Genomic DNA, 21034 nt, shown 5'->3' on the forward strand with positions numbered 1-21034 from the left:
TTATACTCCGCAGGTGAACTGTCTGTTTTGCAGAATAACTGTGACACAAGGGATGTGACACCCATACTCTCCAAACCAGTTGCTTTTATCACTGACCCCAGCACTGCACCATGACAACTGCCATGATATTTCGAAATAAGCAAAATGGACTGGAGGACCTGAGCTACCAGTTTGGGTGTTTCAGCAGTGTGCTCTAAGTCCAAGGAGTTTGTATTTCCGTGCTATCATTTGCTGTTACCCGGACTGCTGTATTAGCCAGGCTCCCTGGTTTCCTATTGTCTCAATCACTGGAACTCTCTAGGACAGGCTTCTCACAAGGATGTTTTTTAGTACAAAGTTAAAACAATTTGGCTGTGGTGAAACCTACTACATTTGGGACTGTTTTAAGCACGAGAAACAAGGTTTCTTAGTTGGGATGGGATTTCTTTTAGCTGTTCTGTGTTGTTTTCCAGACCCTAACTGGGGCAATGGGACAGGAATGGCACAAAGTTTTGATAAGACTTTTAATTTACGGAAATACTATTTGAAATGTGTCCTACCCTCTTGCATTTTTGGAGAAGACTTCTTTCCTAAACGTGTCAGTCTGTATAATGAAGGTAGCACTGATATACCGCTTGCTTCTTAGACCTGTAATTTCAGAAATAACTCAGCCAAGCATCGGATGTTTGACTATGATTGCATTGTAATCATATGGGTTAAAATGATAGATGTCATTTTATAGCTTCTACTTTGAAAAACATGGCTTGTGTCAGAGATGTAAATTACCAGTTTGGGTTACTGCAGCCCTGAAGTAGGACCTTGTTCTGTCATATAAAAATTTCTCATAAGCTTGAAATTCTCAAGAGAAATAGACATGAGATTTAAGTAGCCTGTATGTCTGAATGACTTTTGTTGTGGATTGTGAGTCTTCTGATCACATAGGTGACTTGAAGACCCAAACACAACAGAAATCTTGTACAGTTTCCTAAAGATACCATGACTGTAAAATGATCTTTAAGCTACTGTGCACTTAAACAGTGAAAACATTTTTCACCTTGTGTATGAATGTGCATGTTACAAGCTGTACTAAAAGGAGGTACTGATTTTTTTTAAAGTGCATATCAGTTCTATTGGTGTATATTGCTTACTGACTGTAAAAAAAAAATAATCCAGTGAGTAGGGCGTAAAAGTGAACATCTTATACATGTCTGTTGGTGAAGTGTCACTTTACTAGGGAAGAGTGTGGCTGAGATGGAAGCCATTCTGTGCAGAGGTCTGGTCTAGTTATTTCTCTTTTTTGACTCTATGTTTTCTTGGAATATAAATGAACGCAGAGGTTCTTTTATTTTTTATTTTTTGCTGTTTCATTGCTTTATAACAGGGGTTTGTGCACAACAAAATCAGAAATTATCAGATACTATTAATTTGCCACTGTCTTGTTTTAAAATAGGATTGTGATTAATTCCTTCTACAGATAAATGCTCACTTTAGTTTGATGCCAGTAGCTGTTCAAGTGGCAAAGACTGGTGTATATGCAGCTTTAAAAAGAAAAAGTCAATCTGCTGCTTAGAGCGAGCTCCTCTAATCCAGTGTTCCCTGTGGCTGCAGACTTGGCAGTCTATCTCAGTGAACCCTGCAGAAGATATTTTTGTCTACAGAGAAAATGTTTTGAAGAGCTTTGGTTTCCATTACTCTACCATATATGGGAGGGATTTTTTAGCATTTGATGTTAATTCTGTACCACATGTTAGGAAGGAATACTCAACAGCTAAAGGCAACAAAACATATTTGCCAAAGCAAGAAAACAGGCATTAGATACAGCAGAGGTTTTGAGAAGAACCAAGGGCTCATAGTTGCTCTTGGTGTTCGAGTTCTGTCATAATTTAAAAATAGTAGTCTATTAGAATGTGTGCCTTTTTAAACCCAGACTAAGCAATCATCAACAGAGTAATAATTTAAACTATATATAGGGCTTTTCATCAACAAGTCTTCAAGTACTGCACAGATTTGGTGAGCGTCATTACCTTGGTCGGACATTTTGAGAAACTAGGACAGAAAACCTGAGTTATCGATGAAGTTCAGGTAACAGCACAGGATAAATGTGTTTATTGCTCATACTACATATACGCATGCAAAGCTGATGTTGGGGAGAAGTAATTGCATTGAGGAGTTATGAATGGATAAAAGCTAATACGCTAAAATAGATTCTTAGTGTCTATCCATAAATATTTTGGCTGCGTTTCGCACAGATAATGCTTGGTAAATGCATCTAATTTTAAAAGTTATCTGTTTCCAATAAGCAAGGCACATACAGAGCAGCCAAGAGTGAAAAAGTCTGCGGTTCTGGAAGCTCACAAATATTTTGCAATTGTTAAAATTATTAATGTAAGTCATCACATAGACTAATCTCTTACATCATCTGAAAGACAAGAATAGAAATTCTTGGGTCCCTGCAGAGTTCCTGAATAGGTTGTAAAGCCATTTTTGTAGCACCAAAGTACGTTATACAGCTTGATTGTTCAAATGTTCTCCTACAACAACTTTACTTCTTTAAATCATTATTTGTTGTAATTTAGCAGTATCAAAGAACCAAATAATAGGAGGTTCCCCTGGGTAATCAGTTAGGTTTCTGTGGTAATAGCTCATCTGCACACCCACAAAGGATCTCAGATAGACAACAGCAGGAGGGGAAGCCCAAATAATACCTTGCCAGGCTGCTCACAGCAGCATCCCAGCACTATCAAAGGCCCAGCTCCATAAGCCTAGAAGAGTACAAGGGCAGGCCAGAACCTAAATTAAGGACTTCTGAGGGACAAGCACCTTCTCTGGGCCCTTTTCAAAGCTGTTCCAGGAGAGCCTCAGCCCTGGGGTCCAGGCTTGGAGCCCATCAAGATAACGTATCAGGAGCAGCTCTCCAGATCAGCTTTGAACTAAGAGGAGGTTTGCTGCTTGGGGTTGTAGGAGTCATTATGGAAGTGCAGGGGAAAAAGCAGCTGAGGGTTGCACAAGACTTGCTATAAGATGCTTAGGGGAGAAAGTAAAGGCAGTGGAAGGGAGGAATTTAGGTGACTTGGGGAGGGACAACTCTGGGGGAAAATATAAGTGTAAGGGCTTGGAAAGGGCTGCTCAAGCATAAACAGTTTGCTGGTCAGTACGCTTGTCTGGCCATGGCCTGAGCCTGATCATTGCAGTCTGTCCTGTCTTATTAATTTCCTTCCAAAGTCATTCCAGTTGGGGGGAAGCTACGTGCATGTGTGTGTCTGGAGGTGTGCCTGCCAGCCGCTGGAGCTGGACTGCAGGGCAGAGGACCTGTGTGTCCCTGCAGCAGCCACTGGAGTGAGTGTGCAACTGAGTGTGTGACCACTAGTGTAGGTAGCTCTTGAAAAATACAAATAAAGCATCACTTGGGATAAAAGATGTGATAGTATAAAACAATTATTCGCCTGCTAGCTTGTATTAATCAAATAAAGTATGTTGTCGAAATCTGCCATGATTCAGGTAAGAACAAAACCGCAACATCAAGTCTGGAATTACTTCCGTTTTATGTCAGTGGAGAGAACAATACAAGAATAGAAAATGTGATTTTAATTACCATTGCCATGCTATGTTTATGTAAGCAAATTAAAACAAATGTGGAGATTCAATAACCATTGTCTTTGTTTCCCATGTCCAGTACCAATAATTAATTTCAGGTAATGTATTGCTTTAGACTGTTGCTGCCTGAAATCAGCTTGCCCGTTGCCTTGAGACTTGGAACTGGCAGTGATTCTTTAGAACCACTTACACTTGGGGCAGTGCCTCAGATGTTTGTCAGCATTACCAACTGCTTCATGCATGTCCCTGCTACTTGGGGGGAACACTGGAAAGAGGAAAGAAACACCAGCAGCTCACTTCGCTTGGAGACGTGGGTTAAAGATGTCTCTGTGGCTCGAATTACTGCTGTCATAGGAAATACTTTCCACTAATAGGTTGCAGGCCTCCCTTAAGCATAATTTGATAAAACTCGGTGTCGCAGGACACAGATCTAAAAAGCATTAGGGCCTCTATCATAGTTGTAGTTCATGGCCTACATGAAACTTCAGTAATACCAAATATGAAAATTAAAATATAGACAATATTGAAGAGCAGAAAAATATTCTAGTTAAGTACAATCAGGAAGGATATCTATTACCTTTTATAACTATGATGGAGTTGGAAAAGCTAAGTTGTAGGAAAGCCACCTGCTAAAAACAACAAAATGCAACTAAAAACAGAATGACAGCCCCAAGGGAGAGAGGAGCAAAGACTGAAGAAAGAAAGAAGTCGAGCAAGATCCAAAATGAAGGTTTTTTACACTGCTAGCTGTTCAAAGGGATTTCAGATTTAGATTTCAAGTTGTTCCCTCAGGATATTGTTAGGTTCCAGACATACATGTGTTTATCTTCCATTAAGAGAGAGAGGGAGGGAGGGAGGGAGGGCAGGGAGACCAAGGACGTTGCACCAAAGAAAAAAGAATGCATACCATCCTTAATAATTTTGTTTCTTGAGTTTAAAGGATCTAAAGGGCTGTACACAAGTACTTTGTCAGCTAATGAATATAGGCTTACGTTTTATGAATGGTGTCTTTCTAATGCATACAATGAAATTATTTTACAGTGCAGATTATTGATTATTACTCTGGAATGCTTAATCCTTCACCTTGATTGCTTGTTTGTTTTTTCAGTAATTAAACACAATTAAGCAGTCTTTCAGGCAACAGAACATATGTATTTCCACAGTGGATTAAGTATTAAATATTTACATTCTTTGTTTATATTATTTGAGGTTTATTGTTGTTTAAACCTTGTGAAATTCTATATATTCTGCTAATCTGTGAAACTCACAAATTTACACATACCTGAAGCAGTTCCCTAACTGCATGTTTATTTTCATGTATGTTTGGCCTATCTCACACTGTGATACGTTGCATGTACTTGCTTCTTTTGTCTGGGGCTCGTGTCTGTATTGTTTTGTGCTTCCAGATAGCGGTGGGTGTGCTCGCAAACGTGCTGCAATGTCTGTCACATTAACAGCTGTGAAGAGGGTTCAGAGTTCTCCAAACCTATTGGCCTCAGGTATAACAACTAACCGGAGGGATTCTACTTCTTAATGGCTTTCTATAGCATTACATGTTTCTGCAATATTACTCTGCAAAGAGAAGAAGGGTAACCATATTTTCTATTCCACTCACAGGTCTGTTACTAAGTTCTACAATGCTCAATGCTCTTTAAAAAGTAGTTTTCATTTTTCTTTATCAATGCTCAATAGCCATTAATGAAAAAATAAATAGGAAGACTTAGGAAGAATTAGTTATTTATAAAATTAACTTTGATACATATTTTGGGCCTCATGTCCCCCATTTTATTTGCTTTTTATAAAATAATACAGCATGAAAAGTAGATTTTGTTTATTATAACTTGCTTTAAAAGCGGCTTTCAAAAGAATCTGTATGTTGTTGCAAAATCATCATCAGAAGCCAGATAAACTTAAAAATATTAAGCCAGATAAACTTAAAAATATTTCTGATACTTTTTTTCCTAGAAATGTGTAAAACAATAAAAGCATGCTGAATGTTCAGTAGAGAGACGAGGCTGTTTCTTAGCAGTACTCCTGTCTGGTTTTGCAACATGAAATGGATATCAGCTGCCCAGGTTCACTACTGAATTAATTACTCTTAAGTACAAGTCATTAAAGAATCTTGAGTGGTGTGGACTAAATTACACCAATATGAACATGTGTGTTCACACCAAGTATCATATAGGAAGTTGAATAAAGAATGAGCCAAAAAGTAGTTGCAACATATAGTCTTTGTTTTGTATGTCTTTTATAATATAAGGGTAGTCCCCAGGAATAAGAATTCTGATGGAATTTGTGAAAGAAATCAAAAACTTGGTTGCAACTTCCTGTAGGTAAGGATGGTAGAAGGATCATTGAGATTACTGTGCATACAAAGATTCAAGAAAACATTGCATCCTTATTTCTTAGCAATCCTAATAATTTTTTATTGTTTAAGCATGTAGTACCAGCCCCTTAATGTCTCGTGTCACTGCACTTAAAACTAGTGATGGTTGCTATAATAATAGTACTATAATCCTAGTGGGTTAGGTTATTGCACATTATAAGTTATTTTTAATTTGTTTAGAGTGGTAATAATTCTAGTTTGTTCAGGGGGAGAAAAAAGCACTGATATATCTACAAGTAATCCAAGAAAACACCAGAATTTCATATCTATTGTGTGCTGGCAATATGTATGTGTCAGTTTCAGTGTTTGCTTTGAAGTGATGAAGAAAGCTTCACACATTCTGGTGTGAAGGGGGAGGAAAATCCTGACAATCTGTAGACATCTTTCTTGGTTTTGAATTAAACCTTTCCAGCTGATCTTAAAAGAATGTTATTTCTTTAGATATCTAAATTTTAGATGGTAGCAGATCATAGTATTTACTGGGGTTAAAAAAAAAGAAGGCAAATATTTATTTATTATTGGCTGTCTGAAATAGTAGTGATTAATTAACAGTAACAGCACACTGTAGACTTCTGTAGACCTTGAGCAGTAAACATTAGTATCTATGATATAGTAATATTGAGACATACTTAAGTGAAAGAAGGGAATTGTATCTATTGCAGACAGTAAAGATAAATATGTAGGTATGTAATTCTCAGTAAGTTCCCTAAGATAAAGCCTTGCTTTTTAATTAACCCAGAATTCAAAATGATTAGTTAATCAGTGACTTAAATATCTAAATACATAAATAAACTTGATGAAACAATGTGCACCAGATGTTCTGCTGTTTTTTTTTATTTTTTGGTGTGATCTTAACATGTTCACTAGATCACTGATGAAATTTAATTCAGTAGTCTTATCTGCATAGTCATGGCAACAGAACAATAAATGGAAGCAAACATATCCATCCTGGCATCACTGACTACTGAGTCACTGTCATCTTTTTGCAAACCTACCTTTTGAAATTAACCCTGTGAGCGTAGCTGCATGTTAAGACACCCCGAGTATTTATGAGCAAGGAACATGGAACTAGGTGTAGTTTTGTAACTGGAAATGTTATCATTCTTACAATTGATTATTTTATCTCTAACACACTGATATTGCTTGTTTTTTTTAGGGTCTGATTCTCAGTCTCCAGATTCAGGTAAATAAAAAACTGTTATTTATGCATCAGTGTAATACTGCACAAGTGGATGAAATATAACAATCTTCCATTTATTTGATTTCATCACTCCATACATCTACATTCTTTAAGGAAAGCACCACTGAATTTGTAATAATAACTACAGGTGGTTAAGACCTCAAATTAAGGTCTTACTTGGGAAGCAGTATTTCCTATAACACAGTGTATGTTGTCAGAAAATTAGTTGTGTGGGAGGATACAGACTGCTAATTTGCCACCTTTAGCTTCAGTGGCACTTGCTATTTCATTTTTAGTCTCTTACTCAGTATTACAAGTTCTGCCCACCCCTCTTAGCAGCCTGCTCACATAATGTGTTACTTTTCCCAGCCTCTATCTTCAATATTTTGTCTTCAAATCTGTATCTTCAATATTTTGTCTTCAAATCTGTAACTTGTTGAGATAGGATAATATCTTCCCCTATATTTGAAGAGTGTCTTGAGGGATGTTCAGCTCTGATGATAAAGACAAAACACGGTTGTTTGGAAAATTGAGGTGTTGTTCAGATTTGCAAATAAGATTGGAACAGATAATCAGGTATTGAGGTGAAATTGCCATGATAGAATAACTTCACATGGTCTGGTATGTTTTTCAAAAATCTGACACAGCTGTGAAGATCAAGAACCTAATCTGTAAAAGTATTTCAGTCAGCCTTATACAGGGTCTGAAACAACAGAATCTCAGAAGGACTCCCAGAGCTAAAATCAGTATTTATGAAAGTTGTGGGGAGCTATAAAACTGCTACCAACAGTATTGTCAGTCATGAGTTTTCAAAATTTTAAAGCTATAAAAAGTTTGCAAGTGGCAGCTTTAGCCCTATTCTTGCCACTTCCATGGTGATATCAGCAGCAATGTCAGTTGTGTAGTAGATAAATTTCCACAGTTTGCTTAATAGTTGGGTTGATATGATGATAGCAAAATATAGATCTAGTAACCACAACAAATATATATATAATAATAATTTGATTCTTTTTTTCCTCACAAAAGCCTGGAGATCTTACAATAATGGAAGTAGAGAGACACTGAATGGAGACATTAGCAGTTCATCTCTCACAGCAAAAGGTTTTAGAAGTGTGCGGCCCAACCTACAGGATAAAAAATCACCAACTCAGGTAAAACTGAACACACCATGTTTCATTCTTTGGCATTTGTGTGTGAATTGTTTTTGGGGGGGACACCATATACAGATGGGATGTTCCTATGGGAATGCTATCCTGATATCTTCCAGATAGTGTCAATACATATGGGTGATTACAAACTGTTTTGCTGTGTAGATAAAGTATACTCTGCACAAGATGCATGCCTGCAGGTTAATTACCAGAAATTTCTTTCAATGAACAAGATAGGCAGCTTTAAAAAAAAAAAAAAAAAAGTCAAACACAAATAAAAGCTTTCCAGGAGTGTTCCCAGACTTCAAAGAATACTTATTAATGTTTTACACTCTGAAAAAAATGTCAGTTATCAAGATATTGAAGGATAAAAGTTTATCAATTATAAGATGTTTCTGCCTGTTTTGCAGAACAATCCAATTAGCACTAAAAAAACACAACTTTGAAGAATATTAATCTGCCCAAAAAAGGTCAACATACTGTTGTCAATACTGTTTCTGTTACTATTTTAATTCAGTGGTTTAAGAGGCCTGTCTGTTGTAAATATGTGTGTTACCTGTGAATAATAGCTTGTCATCTAAAATCATGTAGTACATTTTGGAAATGATTTACATATCTGAACAGTTTCACATTAATAATTTTCATTGTGTAATAATTTCATGTTTTTTTTTAAGAAAATAAAGCCTATTTTGGCTCCCTTCTGAACCCAGTTTACTCAGTGAGCAAATGGAACATCTGGTTTTCTAAATACAAGCTGTACAGCTAAAGGTGGTGGGAACCTGAACAATTCAATTTTCCATTGAATTGAACAATGTTGGATGGAACCCATAGTTCTTAGGGTTTTTTTTATTTAAAGATAAAAGTAAAACTGAGTTATATCTCCTGCTAACGTTTACTTTCTTTCTGTTTCTTCTTCAATGTTATTTTGCTGTGTGTGGATGCTTTTGGCAAATAAGGCACCTCTGCCACCCCCTAGAAAAGAAAGTTTTCAAAGAGCAAGAGTGACTAATCACAAGAACGGAATTAATCTCCAGGCAGTAACAACTGAGCCAGATAAACACCTTCCCACAGATACTGGCTATTACACTAATGAGAAGTCTGTCCAGAAGATAATGTCTTCTCAAATATCTAACACAAGTGTGTCCTATGCACAAAAAATCACTAAACCACTGACCTCAATCTCCAGTGCAGGCACAAGCACAGTAGCTGGTATTAGTGCTACTCTCCACCAAGGCCAAAGACAACAGACTCAAAAGCGGAGGGTATCTACCCTTAAATTAACCCGGACACAAGACTCAGCAAGTAGCATTCATTGTAATACACAGCAACAGCTCAAGCCTGTTGAAGTGCCAATATTTTCACAAAGGCCTGTCTCACCTGCCTGTAACCCCATGCCTGAGATACACACAACATCTCTTTCCGTTCAGATAGCTCCCATCCCTGACAATAAAGCAGAGCCTGAAATCCAAGAACATCCACCTAGTATTTCTCCAGACACTTCAAAGATGTCTTCAAAGGATTTGGGACAAAAGTCTACAGTTCTTCCTTCTTCACAGGCTGCAGAATGCCATGTGGTATATTTAATTTTTCCATTTTTTTATTTTAGATCATTCATGAATCGCTTAATAACTCTGTTTAGTTATATTATCAAAGTTAGACCTTTTGTTTTCTGGGTAAAACTACCTGTCATGTGGATCAAAACAGAACTGAACAAAACGAAGTTTTTGGAAGGGTATTGCAAAAAAAAATAAAAAATTTGAACCCAGCTGAGCTGGAAAGTAGACTTCCTTGTTCCTCTGTGAGCATTTTATGGAGTGCAAATGCACAATAGGAAATTAGTGAACTGTGGGTTTAAATGATCCTTCCTAGAGAGAAAAGCATTAAAGCATTGTGCTGCCGTAGGTACTGTGGAAGGATCACATCTGGACGGAGTGTTGTTTTTTTTTTTTTCTGCAAATGCAGCTCTGGCAGTTTCCTAGGCCCACCAAAAATAATTTTCTCAGTTCTTTCAGCAAGGCTGGTCATTGCTGTCTCCTGTGATCTGCGCAATAGCCCTTTTTTTTTTTAAAAAAAAAAAAAAAGAATTGATAAAATATTTTTAAGTCAACTACATGCACATCAAGTATCACAAGGCAAGGCGCTTCTAAGTCCCTCTGTTTCTTGCAAACCCAACGTGTACTGAGATGAAAATTCTTTGTTAGCTGTACAGATCTCATCAGGGAGAAATGGGAATACCAAGTATGTAGTCTAGGAAAGAAGCCAAATGTCTTACAGAAGTGGTTCTATCTCATGTTTAAAGAGATGCTATCAAGTATCATAGTAAATAAGAATACGAACGTCACTTCTATGTGCATGTCAAATAATCTTGGTCTTTTTTAAAAGTCACCTGTGGGAGTGAGCCCAGATTTCTCTGATGCATTTTGCTGTGTACCAGAGATACTAATTATGGCAAAGATTTTGTGTGGTTTTTATCTATTATTGTTTGTTATTTTAAAGATACAAGTTTTTAAAGCATTTCTGAAACCTCCAGTAATCCCAGAGTAGGTTTGAGAAAAAAAGAAAAAAAGGAAAAAAGAAAAAAAAAGCATTAAAAAGCATTCATGAAATCTGAAGCAGAGATAAGCTTCTATGCAAAAACAGATGAACAGAATTTTACTTTATTTCTGGGTTCCTGGTAATATTCCTCTTAGAGTAGCTAGACCAGGTGGAATACTAGGGAGTGAAGGGTTATTAACGTTTTTGAGGAGCAGCTGTTGAACGTGTTCAAGATTGTTGGTTTGGTAGGTAAGAGTCGTATCAGGCTACTGGGGAACTATAGCCTATACTGAAAGACTGCCAGGGAGCAGATAGCTAGGTCTTAGAAGGGATCAGAAAAGCTTCTTAGGGACTAGAGGTGTCTGAGCCGGGTTTATTGCTGTTCTGATAGGTACTGAATCAGATCAAATCAGTCTATGAGCAATAAGACAACAACAAATACATACCTGCCAGAAAGTGAGTTCTGAATAAATTGTTATTTCTGCTCTGCATTACCTAGTTAAGATTGTTCTATTTTAAAAGTTAATTATTCTATTATATCTACTGCTGTACCAGTTTATCTGAGTTTGAAGTGCCTTCAGTTAGATCTAGGAGTTGCTATACGTCTAAGCATATCTGCCTGACACCTTTGTCTCAGTCAGGAGCATATCTGTTTATCTAGTCCTACTGAAATCAGTGGGTCTACTTTGAAGTAAACAGGGCACAACCTTGGAAACCTGAAGTCCACCGACAGCCCTGGAGCTGTCAATAGTAGTAAAACGTCTGGTTCTTTCAGAGCATCACACTCAACCACACTTTGGAAGCCAAAAGTGTCTGCATTAGCTATATTCCCTTCTTCTTCAACTCTGAGTGAAAATTTTGAACTGAACAAAGCTCTGTGAAATTATATGGCTACAGTTTGCAATGCTGCTTTTGAATTCACTCCATTAACCAAGGGAGGCACGTAAGACTTGCAATGAAATTTGTCTGTAAGATTAGAGAGAGAACTAGTGTCAAAACCATTCTATTGGAATACACATAATAATTTAGAGTATTTAGAGAAAAACAAGTTGCTTTACCCTTGAGAAGAACCAGTTCACTACCTACTGTTTTTGTCAGGTAAAGTCAGTTCAAGCAAGAGCCACAGTGAAGTCATGTCAGAAACAGTAACGAAGGCTAAGTAAGAGCTTTTCATGATAGATAGGATAAGTCCAAAAATTACAGGAGGCAGGCTTGCAAGCCTTTTAAATATGGGCATCGACTGATATCAGACAGTAGTACAGGCATAGGTGTAGTCAATACTACTTAAGCATTTGTATGTTTTATTTTCACTTAAAAATGGTTGTTCAGCCTGTTAACAATATGGTGCATTATATATGTGGAGATAAATCAGTGTCTCTCAAACAAAAGTGGTCTTACAACAGCTAACAGATATTAAGGGAAATACCTTTTTTTAACATCCAGACTAAAACTCGTAATTGCCAGAATGATCGTAAATAACTCATCTTCTAGCTACTTCTTTTTTATTTAGAATTTTAAAAGTCAAAACACATTTTGCAGTTTCTTTTTATTTTAGAATCTATTTTAGTTTCATGATGAGCTGACAAAATTCAAAACTAGCTGTAAATTGTTTGACAATTCTACACTTATTTTTCTGTATTCTCCTTGCTTTCTGTGTGTGGGAAGAACAATAAGCAATCTGTCAATTGGAGTTCTTTGAATAAAACAAGAAAATTTGAGCTGATCACAGGGATCATTAAGGAATACATGCCTTTCAGGCTGCATCCGTTTATTGTTCTTTTGCCTGCAAAATTCAGCTGACATCATCCGTGATGCTCAACATCAAAATAAATTCTAAACATTAGTATGAAGAGGTGTATCTAGCATCACGGTCGAGCCGTGGAGCCAGTGGTTTTTGCTAGGTCTGTGTTAAAATACATACAGTGAAACGAGTATAAGTCGTCATATAAGACGTTGCAAAATTCTGCATCAGATTAGGTCCCAAAGCCAAGATGCCATCAGCTACAGTTAGAAACAAAGGCTACCACTCTATGTCTGAAAAGATTTCTGAGAACTCTGATTGAAATCTTGGATCTGTTCTAGTGAATGCCAAAAACTGTGATCCACTTCTGCACTGTATCTCATGGTATTGGTAAAGTTTACAATTTCCCTCACACAGACAAATTAAGTATACTATGCATGATAGTATTTTCATTGTTGAAATAGTTTTAGATTTGCAAGCTCTACACGACTTTGCATAGCAGTTAAGTTACTCTTATATAAGCAGACCATAGTCTGTCAATTCAAAATTTTTCTTTTTTTAGGGATGCTTTTAGGCTATAGATAAGACCTACCATCAATGTTGAAAGCTGCCATAGGAACTCACAAAAGTAAATACATTCAGAAAGGCATTATAAAAACAAACAACTCTCCCTCCCTCTGCAGCTGGGTTTATATATATGGAGGGGAGTGAGGAAGATTGGCTAATCATCACTTCTTAAGAGGTAGTAAATGAGAAATGTTGTGTGTGTGCGGGTACCTATGTGCATATGGCACACGTATGTCTATATGATGTCACAAAGCGTGCAAAGACACAGCCAACTGTAAAAAAAGAGAGCCTGTATGGCCCAACAAGTTCATGCACAACAATTTTGTAATATTGTTCAATTTTTCTCATTATGTCTGTGCTCCTATTTGCACTTCATTTCAGAGCTCATCTGCTGGAACTTGAGGAGCAAGCAGAAGTGTGGTATGACTCACCAAGTGACATTTTGTAAACACTCCTACTCAGAGAAGGGTTAAACCCTTGAAAAGCATACATGAAAAGAGAAGCATTCAAGTTACTCAGTATTGTGTTTTTAGGGTGTTTTTTTTTTTTTTTGGTTTACTTACAGTCTTGAGAGATCCTGCTACTCTGTACCATGCTGCATATCTTAATCTTTTTCAACAAAGAAATTAGTATTTGTTAATATGAGACTGATGGAAGTAAATTTTATTGTCCAAGCTTCTTATAAGTAGAAGTTCTAAAGTGATGGAAGAACTCTGAGCTGCAACTTCTGAAATAAACACTTCATATTTTTATCTTCATTTAGTTCCTGCTTTTATGAGTGCTATCTTGTTCTAGATACCGCTCTCTAAAACTGAGGGTGCAAAACATTTGCCCTGGTTGCTTGAACTCCACAGATGGTGAACACTTGATTTAGTACTGGTGTCATGGATGAATCAAGGCTACTGTCTTAGAAATTTCCTTGGCCAGCCTTATAGCTGTAGACAAGTGAATCTAAGAAAATAACCTATAATTCAAAAAAATGTCTGAACAGCTTTATCTAATACAGGCATTATTGTATGGTAGGTATTGACAATGTAGTGAGTAATGTAGAAGGGAGAGGAGACCAGTTTCAATATTTTGGGGACAGACAGCAAGCAAAGAAAATCCAGCACATAATTTTCCTTTTCACATCTATATCACTAGTGCATTTTTGCACAAGGGCTGAATTGCCTTCGTACGTTGAGTTTTAGAATAATAGAGTTACTTAGTAAAAACGGCCATAGGAATGTAACTTGCAGCATCGGTTTGGACATTTTGACATCAGCTTTTATCAATAAAAATAGAGGTATTTTTACCCATTTGTACAAGCGTATGGGTTTAATTTGAATGTTAACTACTAAACTCTGCTATTTATTAACAAAATGAATTTATTCACTCTGAGTCTCCTTATCTGTGTCTTGACTGTTGAAGCAAGGCCAGTACTTTGGTGTCATGAGTAACCTTGCAGCACTCCACAAATCTTGTGTTAATATGATAGAGGACAAAACCTGTTCTCGGGTCGCCTGTCTACTTCACGTGAATTGGGTGGAAACTGTATGCTTCAGGCATGACATTTTAATATTTGGTGGAAGGTGAACATTTCTGAAGACCAGCTGAAAGCTGTGCTTAAGACTTTGAATTTGTTCCAAGACAGTGTTGATATTTATTTCTCAAGTGTTGCTCCACAGCCCAAGATAATTATGTAGTCTAATGTTTCATCATTCTAATAGATGAAATACTTGTTTGACAGTTAATCCAAATGACTTCTTATAGCATTTCTTGGGCTATGAAAATAACAAAACCTAATTTGAAGCACACTGGATGGAACTGGTATTAAAAGTTGAGGTTTTTTGAATGTATTCAACCTTGTTTTTCTCATATTTTTCGCAGTGGTGAAGAATATGGCTTACCAGTAGCCAAATGTATCTGCTATTTAGTGCTTGCCAGCACTCCATGTTGAAAAAGACCAGTTTTTTCAATGGTTTAAACAGTTTGCTTTTTTAAAAAAAAATATTGTTTTCAGCCACCTTTTCAGCCACTCTTTGCCAGAGTGATGATTACACCTATGACAGAGTTCTGGAACCAGCCAGAATACTAAAGTTTTTCCCTTCAAAGCTGAGAAACTTCATATTGGGAAACAGTACCTAGAATGGCTGCATGCCTTCTACCAATGTTGTAAGAATCATAACATTATATTTTATTTAAGAATTTGGCTTGATGAAATCAGCTATCATTTGCCAAGCACAATGTATTTAATTATTTAAGAATTCCATTTCACTTGCTCTCTGGATGCACCCTGAATATCTTTCCTTGTGTTGTCCATCCTTACTTTTCTCAAGCATGCAGGAAATCATCTCAGTTTGAAGCTAGCAAGCTTACCAGGTTTCTTGAGTCTCCAAAGTTGCCTTTTATTTTAACAATTCAGAGATCAATTTAGTTATGGTAGCTCAGTCATGCAGCTTTTCTTCTGGGGATGCTGAGAGGATATCTGGTCTCAAGAACTTCAGAGCTTCATACACATAATTGCTTTATCTCCTGGTTTGTGTCATTCACTAGAGATATTGAATTGTAACTTGGATGTTGAAATACATCATGAAGGATAGTTATGTTTTACCTTTATGTGTCTAACAGTGAGGTGAAATTACTGTTATATGTGTTGTTAAATGCATAGATCTTTAGCCCCTGATATGTTATGCTCTATGACCAGCTGTTTCACAACATTTTATGATTGCTTTTCATTATATTTTAATTTGAATATTTGAAGTTTAAGTGTTTATTTAATTTGATATTTGATGTTTCCATTGGCAAATTAGCTATCTCTAAAAATGTTATTTCTTTTTACAGTCATCCACTTGATTATTGATTTTTCTAAATAAGTAATTTATTTAAAGTTACTATATAAAAAAAGATTTTTTTTAAGGTTTAGATTTCAAACATTGCTTACTGAAATCAGATTATATCTGATAAATAAGATTTTAATTTTAAGCTGTTTGATTATGTGTGGTTTTGTTTTATTTGTTTGTTTTTACTGTTTTAACTGCAAATTTTAACAGTAGGTTTTGGCTATTTTTGTATATTCGATAGGTCCAGTAATGCCAAACAGTTCTTTCAAACCATTTGGAACAAGTGTTGGGTATCTCTTCGTATGCTGAAAATCCTTTTCTGAAATGCTTATTCATAGGAATGGTCCTGTTGACCTCACCAAGATTATTTGTGTAACTTTTAGTTGATCTCAGCAAGGATTATGGAACTGGACCCCCAGTGATCTCTCACAAGTGGCAAAAGCTGGGTTGTGTTCCAAGTCTTCTATAAGGGCTTTACAAGATATTTTCAGATTGTGGATTAAAATGCCAAAATGGCATTTTAATCTGATGGTTTGAAACATTTTTGAATGATTAGAGTTAAAGATGTCTGCATATTCCAAGCACTGGAAAAAAGCATTATCTTCAGTAACAATGTGATATTTATGAGTAAATACTGTTTGTTTGTTTTTAAGTAGTAATTGCTGCATGTGGTATCCTACTGTCCTCTCTTTTAAATAAATTCTAAATCCCAAATGTTCTTGCCCTGCAGCTATTCCAGAGCTTGTCAGCTCTGTCGAAAGTGAAACTACTAGTGCTGAAGTACTTTGATGTATTTCAGAAATTGATGGAAAGCTTGCAGCTGATGGGCAATATAGAAAAAATTGTGCGTCTGATTAACAAAGGCTGGACACCAAGATGTTTTTCATGTATCTTTAATTCAAAAACAATTTGCAGACGCTAAAAGTCAGTTTCAGGACTAGTTTAAAACTGGTGTATTGTGACCGATTTGAAATATCAAAACATAAAGCTTGTAATGTGTGAATTTTCAGAAGCACTCTTTTGAGGATATTCCTTTATGCTTTTAAGGAATGGTGCTGAAGCCAGCCAAGTAGTGTGTTTTGTTTCAGTGCTAAATCATCCCTGTCCTGTTCTCGTGTTCCCAATCATTGTTCTTCCTCGTATTTATACCAGATAGCTTAGCAATCCTTGTGTCCTCTGATGTTGAAAAGGTTGATATACTTACACCTTATCCAGTAGGCTGACAGGGTGCTTCCAGAGTGCTTGGAAATTCCAAGATCATCCAAACGTTATTATCAGTGAGGCAGTGGAGAAGAAGTATTCAATCACAAGAGGAAAAAAATCCACAATCTATTGCTTGTGGGTCATGTGCACATTCAATACTAGCATTTCCATTTAGCTTGCAGTCCTGCCCATCTGTATGTTACAGTTTCAAAATGGTACCCATCCTTTGATTTAAAAAAGGAGTAACATTTATAGAGATCAGGCTCACAGATGCCTTTTTCCTTCTACAAAAAAAAAAAGAGCATGATATTCTCTAGCCTCATATTTATGTATAAGTATAAAATAGCGTGACCCTATTAATATATGGAATATGTTGTGGAATATTCATTCCATATATTCCAATATATGGAATATTCATCCCCAAAACACTGTGGTTTCTGGCATTGCTTCCACTAGTATTTGATGCATTAATTTCTTTCATGTTTTTCTACTTTAATATAGAGTATGGTTGATTTATTTCCTAATCCATGTGAATGTGAACTTCCTAGGCCTGCTGAAAAACTTACACTTTTGTAATTCTCCTACACACAGCAAGAGGCAAAGGGAAACGTTTTTATTCATTTGGTAATCTGTTTCTTTCTTATTTTTTTTCCCTCAAATCTCAGCTTGGAAACCAGAAAGTAACTGCCCCTGTGATGGAGGTAAATGCTTCACAGACACACAGACAAACAGCAACAGAAGCTTCTCCACTGCCTCTTCCTCCTCCTGTGGTACCAGTTAACAGAGCCTCTTTCTCACCAGACAGTGGCACCTATCTAGTACCATATTCTTTGCCAGCGCTTGATGACTTTTTGCCTTCACGCTTTTATAAAACCCCAGCCCTTTCACAATTTTCATATAAATACCCATTCCTAGCTTCTGAAAGTATTATCCACAGGAACGAAACAGCCTCTGTAAGCACAGATTCTGCCATGAGTGAGTGCTCCTCCCGCACAGTGAGTGAGTCCTCCACAGCCATTCTAGATGAGCTGCAGACTTGTAGCTATGATACTACTGACTGCTCTGAAACACCTTCCCCAACCTTGAGCCAGATGTCTGCTGTGTCAGATGGCACCACCTTAACCAACACTGCTGCCACTTCACATGTAATTATCCTTCCTTTTTTCCTCCTCCATTTTGTTCAAACAGGTTGTCAGAGGGGAAAAACAATTCAGACTTGTCTGTTATCCCATTACATAGACGAGTACTCTGTTAGTTTTCTGGGTTCATAGTCTGAAAGTATGTTTTGTAACAGATGTTTAAACAAATAGTTTGCATAGCTGATTTGGTAATAGACAGGGAAGTGGTACCAAGTTGTTGCACGTATATGTGGTCAGCCAAGGTGTACTGAACATTTTGCTTAAAATAAATGAGAGTAAATTCAATAAATATCCATTCCCAATGCATTAAAAGCAAGTGGTCTGTAGCTTTTCTAGAGATATATTTAAAATACTATTAATGATTTACAGGTTTGTGGAGTTGGAGCCTCTTGGCTACCACCATTTTTTGGTTTATACTGAGGTAGAGATTTCAATAATGTAACTTGTAAATTTGTAGTAAATGTTGGCAATATTTAACACAGGTTTTTTTCCCCCAGCTATAGCCACTGACTGCATGAAACTGATTTTCTGTCCTCTAACTGACCTTTCCCCCTCTCAAGCACTGTTTCTTACAGGAGTGAACTTCATAAATAATCTTCTAGTATCCGAGTGTCCTGTTACTTTCCTCTCAGTTAACTCACGGAAAAAAACAGCATGCAATTACCTGTTTTATATGTATGTTCATTGTTCTGTACCTTAGTACACTCACGTATGGGTAGAGAGAAGGCATAGAATTTGGGTCAAATCCAGATCACTTTTCTTTTGAAATTATCTGCATGACCAAAATGAGTGAGAACAGAGCCTTCATTAGTATTGAGCAATTTATTGCTGAATTACAAAACTGAGAAATGTTCTGAGACCTTTTACTGGGTAACAACAGCATTTCAACATTGTACAAGTACTTCAGCACGCTACCATTTTCCAGCCTAAACAGAGCACTTGGTAGGCTAAAAAGAACAAACAGTGTATGTATTTTTTTCATTTCAGATATATTTTCTAAAATGTAGTTTTAGCCCAAACTTGCACATAGGAGAGTCAACGATCTGTAGTCAGTTCTGTGATTGATGTTTAAAAAACATTAACAGGCATGTAAAAGCTGGCACTCCTAACTCTTGTAACACAGCTGTGAAGCCTAAAATTTTGCAAAGTGTCAGTACTGTTAATCTGCATACTGTCCAGTAGTTGTAATCAAAGATGCCATGATCAATATAGAGTGGTATGTGTAAATAAGGCACAATCACTGCAGGGCCATCTACTAGCTATGCGAAGCATGGAACATCTATATTTTCTTCTAACCTCCTTCTAAAATAGTCAGCTAACTGTATTTGTTTTCTTTGTAAGCTAAAGAGAACAGTCCTTCCTTTCATTCCTTTTTTGGGTAGTCTCCCTGTAAAGGGATCTATTACGGTCAGGTTTGGCCGCCATTTTCTCTCTTAGATATGGCCAGGCAGGGTTGAATGTAACATGGTTCACCACTAATGGACAAGAGAATGGACGAGTCTCCCACCAAAGGACAAAAATTCCTAAACAGTCATAAGAGCCCCACAGAGAGATTAAACTGCTGGCAAGACCCACCTCTACTTTGTGCAAGAGTCTTTGTCTCCATTCCTCTGTACACAAGGGCCAAATGATTGTAAATGTATCTGTGAAATAAGAAAACGAGGGGGAAGCTGGTGGCACACATATACATCTGCTGTTAGTGGCTCTATCCCTGTATTATTTCTGTAATGATCTTCATTCTTAAAGGAGACTCTGGTTCATAGTGTAGATGAAAACCATTGAGAGAGCAATAAAAACAATATAGGATTGTGCCATCCAGCACTGTGCCTACATAAGATGGAGCCACAGTTTCAAAAACCAATTTGAGGATTTTTGTTTATTCTTGACATCCTTAGTCAAGAGAGCTTAGGAAAAAAAGATTTTACAGCTGATTCTCTGAGAAGAAACAGCATCAGTCCCAAAAGCATCTTTAAACTTCTCAAAACTATCTTTTATAGCTAACCCTCCCACCAGTCCAATAAGTATCAGATACATAAATTTAACAGTGACGACAAAATAAAATTTTGCGGGAAAGTAATTAAAAACTAAAAAATTATACTATTTGAGTTGCTGTCCTCTCTAAAACCTTTAGAACCAAACCCAGAAATGTCATATGTGGTCATTCTATGCCTACACTTAACGGTTGATGTCCATCAGCAAATTGTGTGCATCCTGTTTTCATAATACTGTGTACCACTTAGTGTAGGAGCCTTACTGTCTGACTTGGCCATTTGGTAAAGCGCATCACACAAATGTCTTATTTTTTTATTATAGAAGTTCATAGGAGTAGCTTCCTGTTCTACAAAGAACTCACACCGGTTCTTTTTTCTTCAGAGAACCAAATGCCATAGTAAATGAGTAAGAAGGTGTAAGGTTGCAGACATAGCTGCACTCTGTCTTCCCTTGAAACAAGCTCTCCCAAAAAGACAATGTGCAGAAGAGGACAACAGGTGAACCTCTGAACTAGGGTAGAGATGGTTGGCCTCACTGAAGAACCTCAGCTGAAAACATTACTTCATAGCTCTTGAAATGCTGGCCTTGAGCTGATAGAGCGCCAAGTTCTTTTGGAGAATGGTGTGAGAAAAGCCAACTTACTTTTCATTTTGATTTTTGATTTTATTAAGGGAGAAAGTATTTAAACACAAAAGTTTTGATGGAGACATCACCACAACAAAACTTTTGAACTCACTTTTAACAGGCA

At 36.8% G+C, this 21034-nt stretch overlaps 1 protein-coding gene across 6 annotated transcripts in view; it reads left to right on the forward strand.

Moving 5' to 3' along the window:
- Positions 1-21034, forward strand: part of SORBS2 (sorbin and SH3 domain containing 2) — a 160006-nt gene that overhangs the window by 77643 nt on the left and 61329 nt on the right. For 4 of the 6 annotated variants that reach the window (XM_083836402.1, XM_083836404.1, XM_083836399.1 and 1 more), the window contains 5 exons: positions 4980-5072; positions 7116-7142; positions 8166-8290; positions 9244-9861; positions 17821-18300. In XM_083836402.1, coding sequence (XP_083692528.1) covers positions 4980-5072; positions 7116-7142; positions 8166-8290; positions 9244-9861; positions 17821-18300 — 1343 coding nt within the window. The remainder of the gene's footprint in view (positions 1-4979; positions 5073-7115; positions 7143-8165; positions 8291-9243; positions 9862-17820; positions 18301-21034) is intronic. The other 2 variants (XM_083836405.1, XM_083836406.1) reach the window with 1 other exon arrangement.

This window comes from Anser anser (genome assembly GCF_964211835.1).
Source record: "Anser anser genome assembly, chromosome: 4".
Classification (NCBI taxonomy): Eukaryota; Metazoa; Chordata; class Aves; order Anseriformes; family Anatidae; genus Anser; species Anser anser.